The sequence below is a fragment of the Schistocerca gregaria genome, chromosome 7 (genome assembly GCF_023897955.1).
Source record: "Schistocerca gregaria isolate iqSchGreg1 chromosome 7, iqSchGreg1.2, whole genome shotgun sequence".
In the NCBI taxonomy this organism is placed as follows: Eukaryota; Metazoa; Arthropoda; class Insecta; order Orthoptera; family Acrididae; genus Schistocerca; species Schistocerca gregaria.
Window position 1 is genome coordinate 503,522,358 of NC_064926.1, and position 19,917 is coordinate 503,542,274.

At 38.0% G+C, this 19,917-nt stretch overlaps 1 protein-coding gene across 1 annotated transcript in view; it reads right to left on the bottom strand.

Annotated features, from left to right (window-relative positions):
• Window positions 1-15,808, bottom strand: part of LOC126282144 (NEDD4 family-interacting protein 1-like) — a 55,903-nt gene extending 40,095 nt beyond the window's left edge. Inside the window, exons 1-2 of the mRNA XM_049981646.1 lie at window positions 15,610-15,808; window positions 15,248-15,379 (exon numbers count right to left, since the gene is read on the bottom strand). Of these exons, the coding sequence (XP_049837603.1) occupies window positions 15,248-15,379; window positions 15,610-15,636 (159 nt within the window). The 5' untranslated portion in view covers window positions 15,637-15,808. The remainder of the gene's footprint in view (window positions 1-15,247; window positions 15,380-15,609) is intronic.
• Window positions 15,809-19,917: the final 4,109 nt, after the last annotated feature.

The following is a 19,917-nucleotide window of genomic DNA, read 5'->3' on the forward strand; positions in this document are numbered from 1 at the left end:
AAACAAGCAGTATTGTCCACCGAGTAGTCAGGAATTCGATCTTCCATTTTTAAGTAAAGCATGTCAGAGATGCAGACAATGAAGTTGCTGACACTCTTAGTTGCATGTTCCAGTAGACCCGTAAATTGTTGAGCCCCACAAATCAACCACTAACACGTTTGTGTTTCTGCAGTCCTAGGTGGGAAACCTAGATTACTTGACGACTTAACAGAGAAACAAGATGAAGATGCTCAATTAAATAATACAAAGCAACAACTTGACAGTCAACAGGTGTCAAAATATTACATCACTAAAAGCTTCTTGTGTTACCATACCCACTATGATGGCCAAGTGAAGATTTGTCTTCCAAAGAAATTGGTTCCATCAGTTTTTAGGTGCTTTCACTATTCTGTATGTGGGGATATCTAGGTACCAAAAAATTGTCATAAGCATTACAGGGCACTTGGCCGAATTTAAATATTGACATAAGGAAGTGAATCACCCAACATCAAGAATGCAGAATGGATAAACCCAATTGTAGTACCTGCTGGTGCAGTCTGGCTTCCAGTCAGCTAGAAAACCCTAAACCCTATGGATAAAGTGTTTATCAACTATCTGGGGCCTCTCCCCATATTAAAAACTGTAACTGATACATATTTGTTGTGGTTGATGCATTTACTCGTTTTGTTCGGTTGTTTTCGACTCAATCTGTGAAATCTGCAGTTACTATTCAGCACCTGGCCAAAATATTTTCAGTTCAGTAAGAGATAAGCTGCTGACGATTTACATGGATGTGTGGCGTCTGTTCTTTCAGATATGTCCAAAAGAACAGACACAACGTAAAATCTACAGCTGTGCCAATCTTTTTGTCCTGGGAATTAAGATGGTTTTTCTTTTAATAGTGTGATTTCTCACATCATGATCACCGCCTATTACCCACATGCATAATTTGTGTAACAAGTTATTATATCTCGAAATCCCCCCCGATTATTTTCCATGCACAGTCTCAGGTGAAGTGGGAGCTGTCAATCAACTAGCTTTAAATTCACATTTAATACAGAGATGCATGAGTCCAACAAAACAGCACCTGCCGAATTAATGTTTTTGTTTCCAGTTAACTCACCTATATCAAACCTGTGGTCAATTATTGACCACCTTTCTGAGGACATTAATCCCAATGTCATTAGAGAAAACTGGAATGCTGCAAGGAACAACATTTGTTTTGCAAACCAGAGGGAGACTATCGGGTATGATGGGCAGGCAGCCTTCCTCATTAAAGGGTGGTGTTATTTTCTTAAAGAATTTGTAGGCTCCTTGAAGAGGAATGGATGTCTCTAAAAAGGGCCATCACAGAAGATGGGAAGGAAAACATAGGTACAAAGAAGGTAGCTGCGAAGAAACTTCAGTTGATTGATGAACGGAGGAAGTGCAAACATGTTCCGGGAAAATCAGGAATATAGAAATACAAGTCGCTGAGGAATGAAATAAATAGGAAGTGCAGGGAAGCTAAGACGAAATGGCTGCAGGAAAAATGTGAAGACATCGAAAAAGACATGATTGTCGGAAGGACAGACTCAGCATACAGGAAAATCAAAACAACCTTGGGTGACATTAAAAGCAAAGGTGGTAACATTAAGAGTGCAACGGGAATTCCACTGTTAAATGCACAGGAGAGAGCAGATAGGTGGAAAGAATACATTGAAAGCCTCTATGAGGGTGAAGATTTGTCTGATGTGATAGAAGAAGAAACAGGAGACGATTTAGAAGAGATAGGGGATCCAGTACTAGAATCGGAATTTAAAAGAGCTTTGGAGGACTTACGGTCAAATAAGGCAGAAGGGATAGATAACATTCCATCAGAATTTCTAAAATCATTAGGGGAAGTGGCAACAAAATGACTATTCACGTTGGTGTGTAGAATATATTAGTCTGGCGACATACCATCTGAGTTTCGGAAAAGCATCATCCACACAATTCTGCAGGCGGCAAGAGCTGACAAGCGCGAGAATTATCGCACAATCAGCTTAATAGCTCATGCATCGAAGCTGCTTACAAGAATAATATACAGAAGAATGGAAAAGAAAATTGAGAATGCGCTAGGTGACGAACAGTTTGGCTTTAGGAAAAGTAAAGGCACGAGAGTGGCAATTCTGACGTTACGGCTAATAATGGAAGCAAGGCTAAAGAAAAATCAAGACACGTTCATAGGATTTGTCGACCTGGAGAAAGCGTTCGACAATATAAAATGGTGCAAGCTGTTCAAGATTCTGAAAAAAGTAGGGGTAAGCTATAGGGAGAGACGGGTCATATACAATATGTACAACAACCAAGAGGGAATAATAAGAGTGGACAATCAAGAACGAAGTGCTCGTATAAGAAGGGAGTAAGACAAGGCTGTAGCCTTTCACCCCTACTCTTCAATCTGTACATCGAGGAAGCAATGATGGAAATAAAAGAAAGGTTCAAGAGTGGAATTAAAATACAAGGTGAAAGGATATCAATGATATGATTCACTGATGACATTGCTATCCTAAGTAAATGTGAAGAAGAATTAAATGATCTGCTGAGCGGAATGAACAGTCTAATGAGTACACAGTATGGGGTGAGAGTAAATCGGAGAAAGACGAAGGTAATGAGAAGTAGTAGAAATGAGAACAGCGAGAAACTTAACATCAGGATTGATGGTCACGAAGTCAATGAAGTTAAGGAATTCTGCTACCTAGGCAGTAAAATAACCAGATGGACGGAGCAAGGAGGACATCAAAAGCAGACTCGCTATGGCAAAAAAGGCATTTCTGGCCAAGAGAAGTCTACTAATATCAAATACCGACCTTAATTTGAGGAAGAAATTTCGAGGATGTACGTCTGGAATACAGCATTGTATGGAAGTGAAACATGGACTGTGGGAAAACCGGAACAGAAGAGAATCTAAGCATTTGAGATGTGGTGCTATGGACAAATGTTGAAAATTAGGTGGACTGATAAGGTAAGGAATGAGGAGGTTCTATGCAGAATCAGAGGAAAGGAATATGTGGAAAACACTGATAGGGAGAAGGGACAGGATGATAGGACATCTGCTAAGACATGAGGGAATGACTTCCATGGTACTAGAGGGAGCTGTAGAGGGCAAAAACTGTAGAGGAAGACAGAGACTGGAATACGTCAAGCAAATAATTGAGGACGTAGGTTGCAAGTGCTACTCTGAGATGAAGAGGTTAGCACAGGAAAGGAATTCGTGGCGGGCCGCATCAAACCAGTCAGTAGGTGGGGAGGGGGGGGGGGGGGGGGGGGGGGGGGGAAGGCTCCTACAAAGTACAGTTACTACTAAGACTAAGATGCACCCTCACTCTGTGGAAGCATACACCATCATAGGTGATCCGCTCAATCAGATTTCTTGTTCAGGTCAGAGACAGTTCATGGCACATTTAAGTTAGCTCAAAGGTAGTCCCAGTGATTGAGATGCTGAAACACATGTAGACCTTCAAATTTTTGGGTCTTGCCACTATCACCCCCTCCCACCACCATTTTCGTTTAAGAGAGAGTGGAGTGAGGGGTGGGGGGTGAGGGGGGGGGCAGTGGGGGGAGAAATGAGCCATGTATGCATTCTCATTGGCTTCTGTGGTGTCATAGTAGGTGGCGGCAGAGGTCAATTGTGGGTTGATCATCAGTGAAAGTGTGTGTCTGGATAGTAGTCCGAGTTTGCTAGCCATGTAGGTCCACTCACCGAATTTAGATGGTGGATGTCAACTTTTTAGAGCATGCCTATGTATACTAGAGTGTCACAGTTTCCATCTGCCTCTGTAGCATCAGGTCATACTTTGGAGTTCAATTAGGTCTTGCTTCTTGCTGCCTTGGTTGGTGGACCTGGCCCCATACACTGTCTTTAATTCTCCCACAGCTGACATAGGAATAAATGGTGAGCACTGTTCTTGCATGCAGTAAGAGTCCACCATGGCTCATGAAAAGCCCTGTGCTTTTGCAACTGCGTTTTCATTTAGCGTTCTTACCAAAAGTTGGTCTGGTGACAGAAGTCATGGGACACCTCCCAATATCGTATTGAATCTCTTTTTTCCCCAGCAAAGTGCAGTACCCAATGTCATATGGACTCAACTAACCGCCGGAAGTCCCCTGGAAAAATATTCAGCCATGCTGCCTCTATAGCCTTCCATAGTTAAGGAAGTGCTGCCAGCACAGGATTTTGTGTATGAGCTGATCTCTCAATTATGTCCCACAAATGCTCGATGGGATTCATGTTGGGCAATCCGGGTGGCCAAATTATTTGCTTGAATTGTCCAGAATGTTCTTCAAACCAATCAGCAGATGTACACAGAGCAGTCTGCTCTGTGTACACTACTGTTTGTATGTTTGCTTCTGAAAGTCCTGTGTGATACATTGATACTCATGACATGCACTACACATTATTTAAATACTGACAAATGTAATGTTGTGGCTTAAACCATTTTAACACTTATCTGTGAAGATGGCTCATGACTGAAATTGGTTGATATTTGGGTTTAAAATAAAAGCAGCTGACGGTCAAACATGCAATTTATACATTACTTGATGGCTGTTGATTGTCACCTTCCAAAAATATTTAATTAATATGTTATTCCATTATTCCTCAGATAAACACGTGGCTCTGCTGATTTTGTCACAACCCTACCAACCTCCTCCTAAGTGTAAAAGATAGTATTCTAAAACCGTCTTATGTGATGAGTTTTTGGCTGTTCCTGCAAAGCAGTGTGACTGTGTCACCACTTTGGTTACCTTTCCTAACTCATAACTTTCGCCTTGCAACTAAACCAACAATACATACATTTTGAACACTACTTTTATATAACATGCAAACTCATACTGTAATTAACTGCATTTGTACCTCTTTGAAAATTAACTAGGGAACCTTGCTGCATATGAATTGTTTATTGGACAAACTACGAGTCATTGTGAAACCAATTGTTTCGACAAATGATGTTTTCCACTAAAGTACAGTGCATCACACACTATTTGGTTAGGATCAATACTGACTCACCTTGCGAATGGTCCTTCTGAAAAACAATTGAGCACTTGCTATAAAGTGTTGCCAAGTCCTGAAGGTATGAATTGGGTAGAGTCAACTTATTTATTCAACTTAGAACCGATACTGAATTTATTGTTTCATGAAAGTGATGTTTGTGGTACCAAAATGAAATCTACAGACTAAATTACTTCACATACAAAATTACTTTTAAAAACTTGAAAGCAAAACTGAAGTTACTGCTGGTCCTTAGGCATCATTTACTTTCATATGGAACTTTGAGTGAATGAATTTAAGCCAATAACAGTCTTGTAAAGGATGAAATAATGTGATCCATCAAATTTGTGAGACTCATTTTCTCGCATTAATGCACACCAACACTGTTACTTCAAATGGTGCAACTTTCCAACCAGAAATTAGTAACTTTAACACAGGATTTAAATGAAATGAAATAGGTGCTTGAAATGAAATGGTAACACTCATTACAGGTAACAATCTATGTATTTAAATCAAAATCACTTTTAACACAGTTTTAATCAGCATGAGTCTGGCTCTCCTGCATAGTAATATAGCATAAACTGTCTGCACCTTTCCTTTGCTGATGTAGTGCAGATGAGGACATGGTGCTAAGATATTCCTGCATGTTCTTCTCATCTATAATAAACTGGGTAATCAAAGAACCATAATAGCTATACTTGATTAGCATACTTTAAGCAATATGGTGCTACGTTAGACACATCTTATGTTGCCGGGAAAACTCTTGCACTCAAAATAACGATATTATAGAGACAACCTGCATTTGCAGAACTGTTGGTTACTACCAGTGTTGCCATCAACTGTACCAAGGATAGCACAAATGTCTTTCACAACATGTCACATGACCTGCCATTATCACTGTTAGCAGGCTACTCCCCACAGCTCAAGGTTGCACTATCCCACATACTGCCTAAATAGTATTCACAAAACTGACAGTGGGAAGGTCTATAAATTACCCTTTCGCAGCACTGTTTGCTGTGCCAACCTACTACATAAATCTCTTTGTAGAGAAAGTGCTCCAGAACACAACAAGAAGGGGAATGGCTTGGCTGTCTTCCAGCCTAATGGCTGCTATACATATCATGTTTGTGTATATGCTTACAGCTAGAACAATAGATAAACATATGTTATCAAATCATCTTATAGTTTCACAAGGTGTTGATGACCTCTCTCTACACATTAGCATTATCAAATATTCATAAATCAATCAAATAATATTATTATAATACGCTGTGAACAATTTGAAGTAATACTGCTCCATTATGTACTACTTGTAAAGTTAAAATTTAAGATTGCTTCATTTAGCTTAAAATTCCAGTTTACGACTACCTTGTCGTCATCCACAATCTGTTTTCTTGTCTCATAAGTCCCATGATACATCTATCATGAACAGTTGTAGTGTTAATATCAATTTCTTTGGATTTTGATATAAACTTCCTCTTTGTGCCTAAGTGATCTATATTTTGGTCATGTTTAGTACCTAAAACAAACAGATAGCTTACTGAATTATTGTGGAGCACTGGAGCACATTTCTCCACAGCTTAAAACCTTTGTTTATATGCATTCTTGAACTACCAGCTGTGCTTCATACCTAAAAATGTATCCTTGGAGAGTCTTTACTTTCAAAAAACCACGTGGTGTTGATTAGCTTTATATATGAGGGTAAAAATTCCATTTCCATGACTGATTTTCAGCAGGTGACTGCAATTCTTCTTTAATTGCTTGAACCCAATTGTGTCTGTAGGATAGCGGATCATGTAATCATTCACTCTTATTGGTTTTGGAATTCTTGATAATCTTCTAAGCATTTGACTTTGTTGCAAAGAAACAGAATTTTTATTTGTTTCTCATGAATTTAAATTTTCTGAGTTGCTTTGATTGGATAAAGTACATCTTGAATCATCATCATTCTCATCAGTAATGGGTTCAGATTCAATTACTTCTAGTTCACTCTGCTTAATTTCAGAAATAACTGTTCCTAAGAACTAGCACTGTTATATCATTCTTCTGTACAGTATTTGTCTTATGTCCCACCTCGTAAGTCTTTATTAATTTTTGTTAGCTGGGTTGAAATAGCCAACACGCCTTGCTCTGTTCCGAGTGTCCTACCAGTAAAATACACATTCAATGTTGTCCTTATCCCATTTACGCGTACTTGCTTTAAGTAGACTGATTAGGGACTTGCTGCCAAATATTCTTAAATGCCGAAGGTTTGGTTTACTTCTGACTATAGTTTCTTCTGATGCTGTGCCTTTTAAAAATTTTCTAAGTGATCTATTAATGAAATAAACAGTTATAGTGACTGCCTCTCAATTATGCTTTAATGGTACGCTTGCAGCAAATAACAAGTGCCTATCTTTTTCTACTAATGTTCTGTTACACCTTCCTGCTAGTCTGTTTATTGCGGTGTTTAGGATATTGTAGTTTGATGAATTATTCCTTCATTCTTTAAGAAGTCTGCTAGTTCTTGGTTCACCTATTCATTCCTGTTGTTTGAGCACAATGTGTAAATTTTACAACCAGTCTATTTTTCCCCTGGCTCCTTGAAATTACTAATACTTTCTGGTACGCAATTTTTGTCATTTAGTACATATAAAAATATCTTCTTTGAATAATCATCTATTAGGTACAGGAAATATCTAGTAACTCCAACTGATATTGTTTCCTCCAGTCCACACAAATCACAATGTTTTAATTCATGGATACCTTTTGCTCTGAATGCAGAATGCTCGAAAGGTAATCTTGTCTATTTACCTTCCAAGCACATAACACATGGAAAAGCAATAGCTACTCTGTAATTAATGCCCTTAGCTACACCTTTCTGCAAAGTTTCAATCCTGTCAGGGATTAAATGTCAATCTTTTATACCACAAGTTTGTGTTGTTTATTAGTGATGTGCATGTGACTTTCACTAAACAATTATCTGGTTTATCCAATTTGTACATGCCACTACCAAGCATTGCTGTTGCAAATAGTTTCTTTTCTTTATCATTAATCAACAGTTTCATTTCAGTGGTGATGAAATGTCACTTTTCCACTATCTTACTAATTCTGCATCTAACAAAAGAAACTCCAGGTTGGAATATCAATGATATGAGGAATGACAGATTGCTACTCACCATAAAGATGACTGGCAGCTCAGACCAGAATGCAACTGTGATGTAGAATGGAAGCAGCAATCTGGAGGGGGTGAGGTAGCGATAGAAGGGTAGGGAAAGAGAAGAGCACTGTTTGTCCAAGCATGTAGTGATTAGATTGCCGACAGTTGCAGTGTCATGAGGCTGTGGGAGTTGGAGTGGGGGAGGAGGGGGGACACAAAGGGCAAAAGGAAGGGATTGGGGAAGGGTGCGTTGGATGATGGTGGCACACAAAAAGTATGGGAGCACGAAAATAGAGAGGAGGTGATAGGACGGACGGGGTGGAAACTGTTAGGTGAATGGTGCTGGGACAGTAGGTTACCATAGGTTGAGGCAGGGATAATTTCGGGAGCAGAGAATATTTTGTAATGATAACTCCCAACTGTGCAATTCAGAAAAACTGGTGGGGGAAAGGGGGATCCATATGGCTCAGGTAGTGAAGCAGCAATTGAAATGAAGCACGTCATGTTCAGCTGCATGCTAGGTCATAGTGTGTTCCACTTTGATCGTGGCCACAGTTGGGCGGTGGACAGCTGGTTGGTAGTCATACCAATATAAAAAGTTGTGCAATGATTGCAGCAGAGCTGGTGTGAGACATAGATGCTTTCACAAGTGGCCTGACCTCTGATGGGATAGGATAAGCCTGTCACATCTGGAATGGTAAGTGCTGGGTGGGTCAATTGGGCAGGTCTTGTTTGTGGGTCTTCCACAGGGATGTCATCCCTGTGGCCAGGGGTTGGGATTGGGAATGGCATAGGGACTAGAATGTTGTGGAGGTTAGTTAGGTGACAAAACATAATTTTAGGAGGGGAGGTGGTGATAGGTAATCAAAGGCCTGGTGAAGGGTGTGGTTCTTTTGTTCCAGAGCACGGTTGTATCTGGTGATTAAGGGAGCACTCCTCTGTAGCTGGTTCATGGAAGGATTGGGGGTGTGTGAGGCAATAGCACAGAAGATCTGTTTGCGGACTGTGCAGGCCCTGATGCGACACTCAGCATACGGGGCAATGGAGTTCTTCACTGCAGACATTCAGGTCAGGCTGCGTGGGAGGAATTTTTTGGTGTGTAAGGGATGACAGTTGTCAAAATGCAGGTATTGTTGGTGGTTGGTTAGTTTAATGTGGGCAGAGGTGTGAATGGAGCCATCAGAGAGGAAGAGGTCCTTGGCACAGAATGTAGCAGCTGGGTTGAGGAGGACCAGATAAAGCAGATCGGAGAAAAAGTGTTGAGATTGTGAAGGTTGTGAGGCTAGGACATTATGGCCCCGAATCGAGATCATGAAGATATAATTAATGAACCTGAACCAGACTATTTGATTGGCGTTTTGGGAGGCTAGGGAGATCTCCTCTAGATAGCTCATAAACAGGTTGGCATAGTAGGGTCTCACTGGGCGTCCATGGCTGTGCCGCAGATTTGTTTGTGTATCTTCCCTTCAAAGCAGAAGTAGTTGTGAATTAGGATAAAGTCATTGAGGTATATGAGGAATGAGGTAGTGGATTTGGAGTTTGAAGGACGCTGGGAAAGGTACTTTTCAATAGTGGTAAGTTTATTGTACTAATGCAAGCGTGTAATATTCAGAACACATGCACATATACAAGAAAAAAGAACATGCATGGAAATTAACTGCAAAGAATATATATATTTGCAGAGGCACAGATTCTCATTTACAACATTCAGCATGTCATCAGAAAGAGAAAAAACCACGTACTATGCACCAAAAATTCAAGTATTTTGGAGCATTATTGGGCATGAAACAGTGGAACAGAAATAAACATAAGCCCAACTTGACAGTAGCTGCAATACAAATCAAATCTACCTGCATGCTTTGTCCCATCATGCCATCAACACGGTGGCCACGCAGGTTTCACGCACATTTGAGATGGCAACCACAAGATAGATCGTAATGCTCGCAAACAAATACAAGTAACACCTGGAGTATTTCAATTTACCAATAAAACGAAACTACAGGGAGAACTGTAAAGGGACTTTGGTGTGACGACAAACTAAAAATATATCAATAAGAATAACATCACTCCAAAACAAACCCAAAAAAGGAATCCTCAAGAATAAACCAAACAAAAAGAGTGCACAAGAAACACAATTTGAAATTTCACTTGACTTATACAGCTCGAATGGTGAAAGTGATACCAGGATCTCCTACACAGCTTGAAAACCTGGTACTGTAAACCTTGCTTCACTAATGTAGCTCTGTTCAAATGAAGACCATGCACCAACAACCCGTAAGTAGCAAAGCTATTATAAAAAAACTAACAAGACAAAATAATAACAACACACTCCACAATATGCACCACAGTAAACTATTAAATATGAACTTCAGCTGCAAACCACAAAATCAAAAAAAGTACTCCAACACCAATTTTGATACCCACATCTCATCTCAAAGAAAATTATGAACTTAAAGAAACACAATACACTTTTTACAATAAAGACCAAAAGTGCATAAAAACATACTTATGCCCAAAATCACCTAATAAATTAATCTAATTGGGGCACACATATATGCATGCACCATGCCCCCCCCCCCCCCCCCCACAGACACACACACAAAACCCAAAAATATAATTACTGAAACTCAATGAGAACACCGTGATATATACTCATCCCTGGTTTGAGATGCAAAGACTATGCTCAGTTTCACAAATTCCACGGTCTGATGATATGTCACTCATTCCAACCAGAGGCAATATAATTGGAGATATTTTATTTTAGATACCATATCAGTACCATCAGCAGCAACAAATGAACAACTAGCAAACTTTATTGTAAGATGCATACTTAGTAAAAAATTGCCAACAGCGAACAACACGATGAACTAATAATTTCAAAATGGAAAAAAATTAGTGGCCAATAACTAATGGCATTAAAATAACTCATTGACAATAAAAACCAACAACCAAAACACCAAGTAACAACAGCATTAGGTCCAATGACACCCTAATACCACTCACAAACAATTTAGAAACATAAACATTCCACACTAGGATGCACCACTGCTTACTACAAAACGATCTCTACAAGCACGAACTATTTCAAAAACACCGCACCTCCTTGGCATCACACAACACGAAAGAGTTATGACATAGGTCAACGCCAATGGGTGGAATTGGAGGAAATGGTCAATCCTAAGGTGATATGAAATTCAAATCACTAGCTGATAAAGTCAGTGGATTCTTCCCAACAGAAATTTTTATCAGCAAACATAAGATTTGCCACATCACCTGTTGAAAGATATCACAAAAATACTCTAGAGTAGTATCGGGTTATGATGATATCTCAGCCGAAGTATTAAAATTTTATGCTCACTTTGTAGTAACACCCTTGTGTTACCTTTCTATCCAGGTGGTGAGCTCTCTGTGTTCACAAATTTACACGAGAATACTGAATGTTCAGGAAACCAGAAAATTGTAGTACCACCCATTATCTTCAACTTGTGACATCATCAATAGTGTGAAGCATATATAATATGATGAACTTGATGTCACTCATTACACCCATGAACAAACATAAATAACATGCTAAATATTTAACCGCAGCAATAGGATGAAACTAACAGGACAACTATGCGGGCAGTAGGGGGTTTTGGGCAGGGAGAAACTAAATATATGACAATAAGAATAGCGACAATTGCAAAACAAATACAATCCAAAATTAAAGTGCACAAAGTTCTTGATATTCAACACAAAAAAATAAGTATTCTGAAATTCGTATGACCTTTATATGTGGGTTTTACAATATCAGTAACCCACACACAGCAGAAAAACCCAGTGCTGCTAATTCCACTTGGTCTGTATAGGTCAAATGAAGCTCTTGATACTGCGAATCTGCACAAAGCGCAATACTGCAATTTTCACTTCACTTCCATGACAGTTAAAACGAAGGCCTCAGTACCACAAACCAACACACTTAACTTATCAAATCCATTACTGAAACCTTCACCTACCCATCTAAAACGAAGTCTACAGTACAATAAACCAAAAGTCGTTCACATAATGACAAACAGTAACGTAAACAATGATCATAACCAATGTACACAACACCTACCAACCACAATCCAACACAATTACTAAACACTAACAACAAAACCCTGAAATTCATGATAACTTGCATAATCACATTTCTATGTATACATAGAACTACAAGTAAAAACACACCCACTAGACATTCCACAATAAAAAATAAAAATCACAAAAATACTTACCAACCAAAGACAACATCTCATAAATCTAGGCTGGTCAACCCCCTCCCCACTCCAATATAAAAAGCAAAACGAAATCCATAGTTACACCCATGCTTCCAAACCCAATGCTCTCCGAATAAACCCCCTCCAAACAAAAGAAGAGCTAAATCACTCCTAATTCACCCTCTTCCCACATTAACCACATTGTGCGCCCCCTTCCCCCTACAAAAAAAGGCTATTCGACTAATGACCCTTGGCCTAAACATTTACCCTATAGCCCTTAGTATTCAATGAAATGGACAAAAATCATCCGTAACATTCTTCTGCCAAAAGTATTTAACTAGATGAGACTGCAAAGTGGAACAGTGCCTCTTCCCTTTCTCTACAATGGGTTTAACAGACCCACAATACATATTTGTACAAGCCCCAGTACTGCAATCCTTCAACTGAATATTGTGATTAACTCCTAACTCTTGAGACCCTCTTTTCCCTTAATAATAATAAACCTAGTTCTACCCCTCTAAATATAATCCTCAATCAAACCCACTAAATTTATCTCTAGATCTGTAAAACATCTGACAAACTGCTCCCTGACATAGCTCCCCACCCCACCACAATCCATCCAAGGACCATCTCTCCCAAATTTGCTTTCCCCAAATTGTGACTCATCTATTTCCACTAGAACTCCCCCGCCCCTCCCAAAAAAAACAATTAATTGCAAACACGACACTGATCATTCCAAACTCAAACATGAATCCATCAGCCATAATATGCAAAATCAAAGCAACTCACATGCAAAACAGCACTAACTCTTCTGATAATGACCTGACACACTCCACTCTCAACACCAAATGACTCGCCAACATACCTAACAAAAAGATTTGAAACAAACATCCAAGACAAGAGAGCACCATAAATACTACAACACGCCATCTACAAATACAATCTGTCTGAAAAACACCATGTCATTATGGCATGACACAACATAACACAGTTACATCACGGGTCAAAGCAGAAAACTTTAGATTGACCTGAACCTTCTTTCTGAGAATTACCTCTTAACAACAGCTTAATTTCACTTCTGTAAAGAAAGAAGGCAATGTATAACCTTACAAATCAATAAAAAATAATAATTTTCTCTGATCTTGTAAAATCTTTGGTAGGTCATGGAATTCGAATAAAGAAACTAATATGGTAGGCCTTTAGCATCAGATGTCGGCTCTTGCATGGATCAAGTCACCTCTTAGCAACTGAAAAAACAGGGTCACTTTAGCAAATGACACAACAGGAATAAGATTCAATTCAGAGTGAGGAAACATTAGGCCTACATATGGTGTGCCAAAAGGTTTGATGCTTGGCCCATTCCTGTTCTTGATCATCTTAAATGATTTACCCAGGTTACTGGACGGCTCTTCAAAAACTTGTTGATAGGTATGCTATATTCAAAAAGGACTTTAACTCATTCATAATTGATACTGCCATGAGAATAATGAAACCGATTTAAAAATGATTCACAGCAAACAGCTTAATCCTATGTTTTATGAAACAAATGAAAAAGATTTAAAAACGTAACACAAGTAGAAATCAGTGTGCACACATTGGTTGAAGCTCCATATACATACTTCATGGGCTTACAGTTATAAACATACATGGCAACAGCAACAGTTAACCAAAAAGTTCTTTGCACTCAGAAATCTTTCTCACTTTGTTGATCTGCAGTGTTGTTGATGTATTTGCATATTTGCTCTGAGTTCTGTCTTACAACAATCTTCTGGAGCACTGCAGCTAATGTGAAGAGTGTTTTTATGTGAGAGAAGAATGCAATAAGAATATTGTGCACAGCTGATAACTGAATATCCTGCACAAGCCTCTTAAGGGACCTAGGGATTTGTACACTTGTATGCCAATACTTAAAGTCCCTAATACTATTTGTGTTTAATAACAAGAGTGAATTTAGGATGAACTCAGTAACTCACAACCTCAATACCAGAAGTAGGAATAACTTCCATACAGACTTTGTGTCTCTTTCTCAAAATGGTGTTTTGTATCCCGATGCAAAAATTAGGTTGTCTGAACCTGCCAATACCTGAAGATGGCATTGTCTCACAGCAAGACGATGATGTGGCATGTGACGCCACATGTGTGCAAACATAAAGACAACTGAACATTGCCTAACTTATTTTGTGTCTGTCTATATTACTTTTTGAAACACAGGTTCTAATGACAGACTGCTCTATAGAATAGCCTTGGTCTCGATTAGGTTGGAACGTCACAGTTTGACAGTCGGCTGATGAAGCAGTATTCAACATCTCAGTCAGACCCAAAAATATATAACAGGTTGCTAGTGAAAAATCAGAAAGAAAATTCCATATCCCTAAATATTTAAAAAAAGTAAGAGAATAGATCATTAAGCACGCCTAAAATTTATCAGAATACTGATGAATATGCTCATGAATATAAATTACAAGTCTAATATTTGGTTAGCAATATCCTGACTTTATTAGTATACAGACAGCTGATGGCGGCATGCGCGAAGACGAACAAGTGTATGTAGGCCTACCTAACTACCATGATTAGTGGATACATAAGTGCTAGTCACATCATCTGTTGTGAGCATACTTTACAGACATAGCAAGCTATAGTTGCCTGGCTTTCACTATATAACTTAATTTGTGCCACATCCCTTAAAAACTGTTCAGGATAGGATTTACAGAACACGATGAGAGAACGTATGAACTGTTCCTACACACAATGTGCTTCGAAAACTTGCTATGTTTAGCTGATACATTCATATAATATTTTTCCATTATATAGATGTCTACTAGGTACGTCTTGATTCATGCGCTGCTAAAATAACCAAATGAAGAAAAGAGGCTGACACCTTACCATATCATCGTTGTATAGCGGTGCTGATGCTGCATTCAGCGTGGTGTCATCATGCAATATATTACTGGTAGGTAATGAAGTACTCAAATTAATGGGTACTGTCGGATGCTGAGCGTCGCTAGGAGCCGAAGCCTGTTGGTATTTAGAAAGAATTTGTGTCCAATACAATAAATTGTTCGAAGACAAAGCATCGCTCAAGCAAGTTACGTCAAGTAGAAAACCATTTATATGGGCGGACAATAGGTTGACAATGTTTCGTATATAGTTATGAGGACAAGATATGGTAAATATTTGATAGCCACGAAAGCTCAATAAAGGAACCTTCGCTTCCGAAATAAGGATTTGAGGTAACATTTACTCACTGTGCCATATGTATTGTTTACTTCCATGACAATCTCTTTCGCTACACTAATTTAAAAAACTACTAATTTTTATTGCAAGTGACACTAAAACAAAACTATAAATAACAACCACTTCCCTTCCCAAATCGATGGCTGACAGCCACAGACATTATACAATAACAAAGATGCAGCGATATCGCAGGTCATACAAATTTCGACTGATATTAGTAAAAACGTACCTGTCATAGAAAGGATTAACGGAAGGCACTCGATGTTACTCAGCACAAAGTCCACCAGTTAATCCGATTTTCCATAATGTGCTTTGCAGTTTCTCTGCATTTCTACTGTCTCTCCAGTGAGTTGTACCTTTACTTCGTTGTCTTAACAGTATTTTCAACTGCATTGTAATAGCCTACTGTAATGTTTCAAATTCGAACAAATTAGCACATGGAGTGTATCATGCACTGCTAAATGTTAATTGGAAATGTTGATTTGTTTCTATCAACAATAACTGGTTTTCGGCAGTGACAGTAGTAGGGTCTGACTGTTGTACCGTTCTGTGCGTCTCTGCAATCGCTGACGCAGTCACTATCAGTCGTTGCCGGCATATTACTCTCGGTATTTCACTAGTACTGCGACCAGCGTCCTCAGACTGACTATTTTACAAGATAAATTTGAGGCTACACTATAGATTTGGAACGCAAAATTACACTTTTAACAAGTTTATGTTTGTAATTAGAATTAAATATAAGTTTTTTGTTAACGACAGTCATCGCAATATTCATTTCCTGAACACAGCTTCTTTACGCTACTGGAGTTGCCACATTAATGTCTAAGCCTGGTCAATCTCATGGCAATACGATATTTTCTATAATGTTTCCGCACGTGAATAGTGAGGTTTAAGGGTACCCTTCAAACTGTGCAGCCAAATATCATCCAGCTCTGCTATCCCAGCAGTCGCGCGATTTACTTCTTCCATTTACTTGTGTTCGGTCAAACTCTGTGTCTCCAACTTGAGTCTGAGGACATTGCATCCTATGAGTCTTTTTGCAGGCACAGATTGCCTATGCGTCTTTTTGTGGGTTCACTTTGTCAGACCTCAGCTCCATAAGGCAGACTGTATCTATTTGATGAGTGTTAACGGACCATCAGCGTCTTCTCTGTTTCAGAACTGTTGCGATGACACTGTACTGGGTATTTCAAAGAACTCTCATGACAAGAGGACTTATGTAACAATGAGGAATAATATTTAATGGAAAAAACTGTAAAGGCTTTGCCTGATAACACTATCAAAAACTGCAATGAAAGAGACGAATGTCATAAACAATAGTGAGAAGTGTTTTATTTGTCCAATAACATAAATTTCTAATCATATGATTACTGTACAGGAGACACATAAAAAAATGGATAACACAACTTAGGCCTAATTGGTACAAAGAATTTTAACATTAATATAAACTTTTATTTTTCTTTCCTCACTTTTGTGAAGGACAGCTACATTTACACGCAAGACTATATGTAAATTTATCCTGCTCAATGTTCAGTTCATCCTTCATAAACACCTCAACACATAGTAGCAGCGTTTGACAAGTATATCATATAGCTTTGTTTTCAGTGTCTCTAGGTTCATACTCAGAACATTCTTTCCTTTTTGCTCGGTATGAATTTTCATTGCCATATACTGAGGAGACTGCGCATAAAGGTTTAAGCGATGAGTGGGAAGCATAACATTGTCTTTGTGTCTTGTGTTAAACATGTGATTGAAACAGTTTTTCTCGAATAACTCAAAATTGCTGTGTAGAAAGATGATAATATCATAGATGTATATGGAGGAAACTGTTAATAACTGTTGTTTTTCATAAAGTGGGCGACATGATGTCCTTGGATGGGCAGTAAACATGTCCCTTATTATTATTTTCTGTAACTTTAATATGCGCAATATATTGCTTGAAATTCCCCAAAAATAATACCATACGTTACAACTGATTGAAAGTAGCTGCAGTATGAAATTTTCCTTGTATTCATGTCTGTTGCACCAGCTAATATTTGCATACAAATGCAAAGCTACATAATTTGTTTAACAGGTAGTCAACATGTTTATTCCAAATTAAATTTTTATCTGGGTTTAACCCTAAAAGCTTCACAGAGTCCACTTCTTCTATATCCTGATTTTTATGAGTTATTTTAATTTCTTGGGTCTTTGACTGTTTTGTTCTGAATTGGACCATGTGGATTTTGGGGATATTGAGTCTTAATCCATTCAGTTGGAACCATGTTTCTAGTTCGTTCATTGCGTTTATTATGTAGAGAGGGATGTTTTCTGGCTCCTGGTTTTCAATTAATACAAATGTGTCATCTCCAAATAAAATCGATGGAGCATTTTTATTGTTCGGGAAATCATTAACATAGAACAAAAACAAAATAGGCCCTAGAATCGAGCCTTGAAAGACGCCTTGGGCTACTGTTTTCCATTTTGAATAGTAATTTGCTGCATTTGATGAGACAATCACTCTTTATTTCCTATTTGATAAGTATGAAGTAAGCCAACACTACCCTTGCCACCATACTTGTCAAGCTTATCGATGAGCAGTGCATGATTTACAGAGTCAAAGGCTTTTTTGAGATCACAAAAGATTCCTTCAACTTTATTATGGTTGTATAACGATGTGTTGATCTTGTCGATAAACTTGTTAATTGCATCAATAGTACGTTTGGCACACTGGAAACCAAATTGGTTTTGCGTAATAATATCATATTTTTCCATAAAATTTCGAATCTGCATAGCAGCAGCATTTTCAAAGATTTTTGATAGGACTGGAAGGAGGGAGATGGGACGGTAATTCCCCATATCCTCTATTGACCCTTTTTTGTGCAATGGTTTTACTTCTGCATACTTCAGCACCTCTGGGAAGCTTCCTTGTTCAAAGGATTGGTTTATTATTTTAGATAGTGGGTATCCTACTATTTTACACACAAATGTAAGGACTTTTGCTGGTATTCCATCCCAACTAGCAGAATTTTTGTTTTATAGATTTAATATAATTTTTTCTACATCTATTGCTGAAACTGTTTTGAATTTTGTGAGGCATTCAGAATTATGATTTAGTTCAAATGGACATACACTGTTCTCATAATCTGCAACATTAACCTCTGGTTTCACTACATTAATGAAGACCTCATTGAAGCATTCTGAAATTTTAGCCAGATTTACAATGATCTCATCTTCAAGCTTAATTATACTAATTCCTTGTCTAGAGGCTTTGATACCTAAGTCATGTTTTACATCTGACCACAATGCCTTTGATTTATTCTTATGTTTTAAGATTAATTTATTATTTGTCATTTGCTTTGCTGCTTTGACAACTTTCTTAAATGTACTTTTGTATTGTTTAACATTTTTAATAAATTCATTGACTTAGTTCTTTATGTAGCTGTCTTTTCTTAGCACTGGAGATTTTTATACCTTTAGTGATCCATTTTAATTTTCTCAGTTTATTAAAATAAGTTTTTTGTGGAAACATTTCATTGAAAACACTTAGAAAATCCCTTAGAAATGCTTCAAAATTTGCTGTGCATGATAAATTTTTTTCAAAGTACCATTCTGTCTCCTTCAGCTTATAATGGAATAGAATCAAAGTTACTTGGTTGAAGATCCTTTTTACATAAGCTTTTTTACATGGGACTTCTCTACCTGCTCTTGGTAGCTCAATGAATAATGCTGAATGATCAGAAATTCCTAGATCTAGACAAAATTTATATCCATCTTCAAATACGTAATTCGTTAAAATATTGTCAATGCATGTAACTGACTGAGCATTTTCTCTTGTAGATTCAGAAAAATTTAATTTGAAGCCATATTTTTTATTAATTTTGACACCTCACATGTTTCATTCAACACATTGATGTTGAAATCAGCAGCAACTATATATTTTTCCTCTTTTCTTTACTGAGGTATTCTAACAAACTCTGAAATTTATGTAGGAAATGCTCAGTTGTCACTCTTCCCTGGGATTCTATAAACTGATATTATAACAACATTTAAGTCCTTTAACGCAACACAGCAACTGTCAAAAATGCACTCTTCATTAAAACAACTGAAGCCACATCTTACATGGTAATCTAAATCAGAATGAATGAGTATGCATAAACCTTCTCGTGACTTATTTATCCTGTAAACGCTGGAAGCTACCTTGAAGTTTTCAATTTTATTTAAGTTTTTTATGGTATCACTACTAAGCCAGTGATCATTTAAACAAATTACTTTAACAGTTAGAAATTCATATATAAAACTTGTAGCTCATCTAACTTAGAGCTTCTGTTTCATGGGTA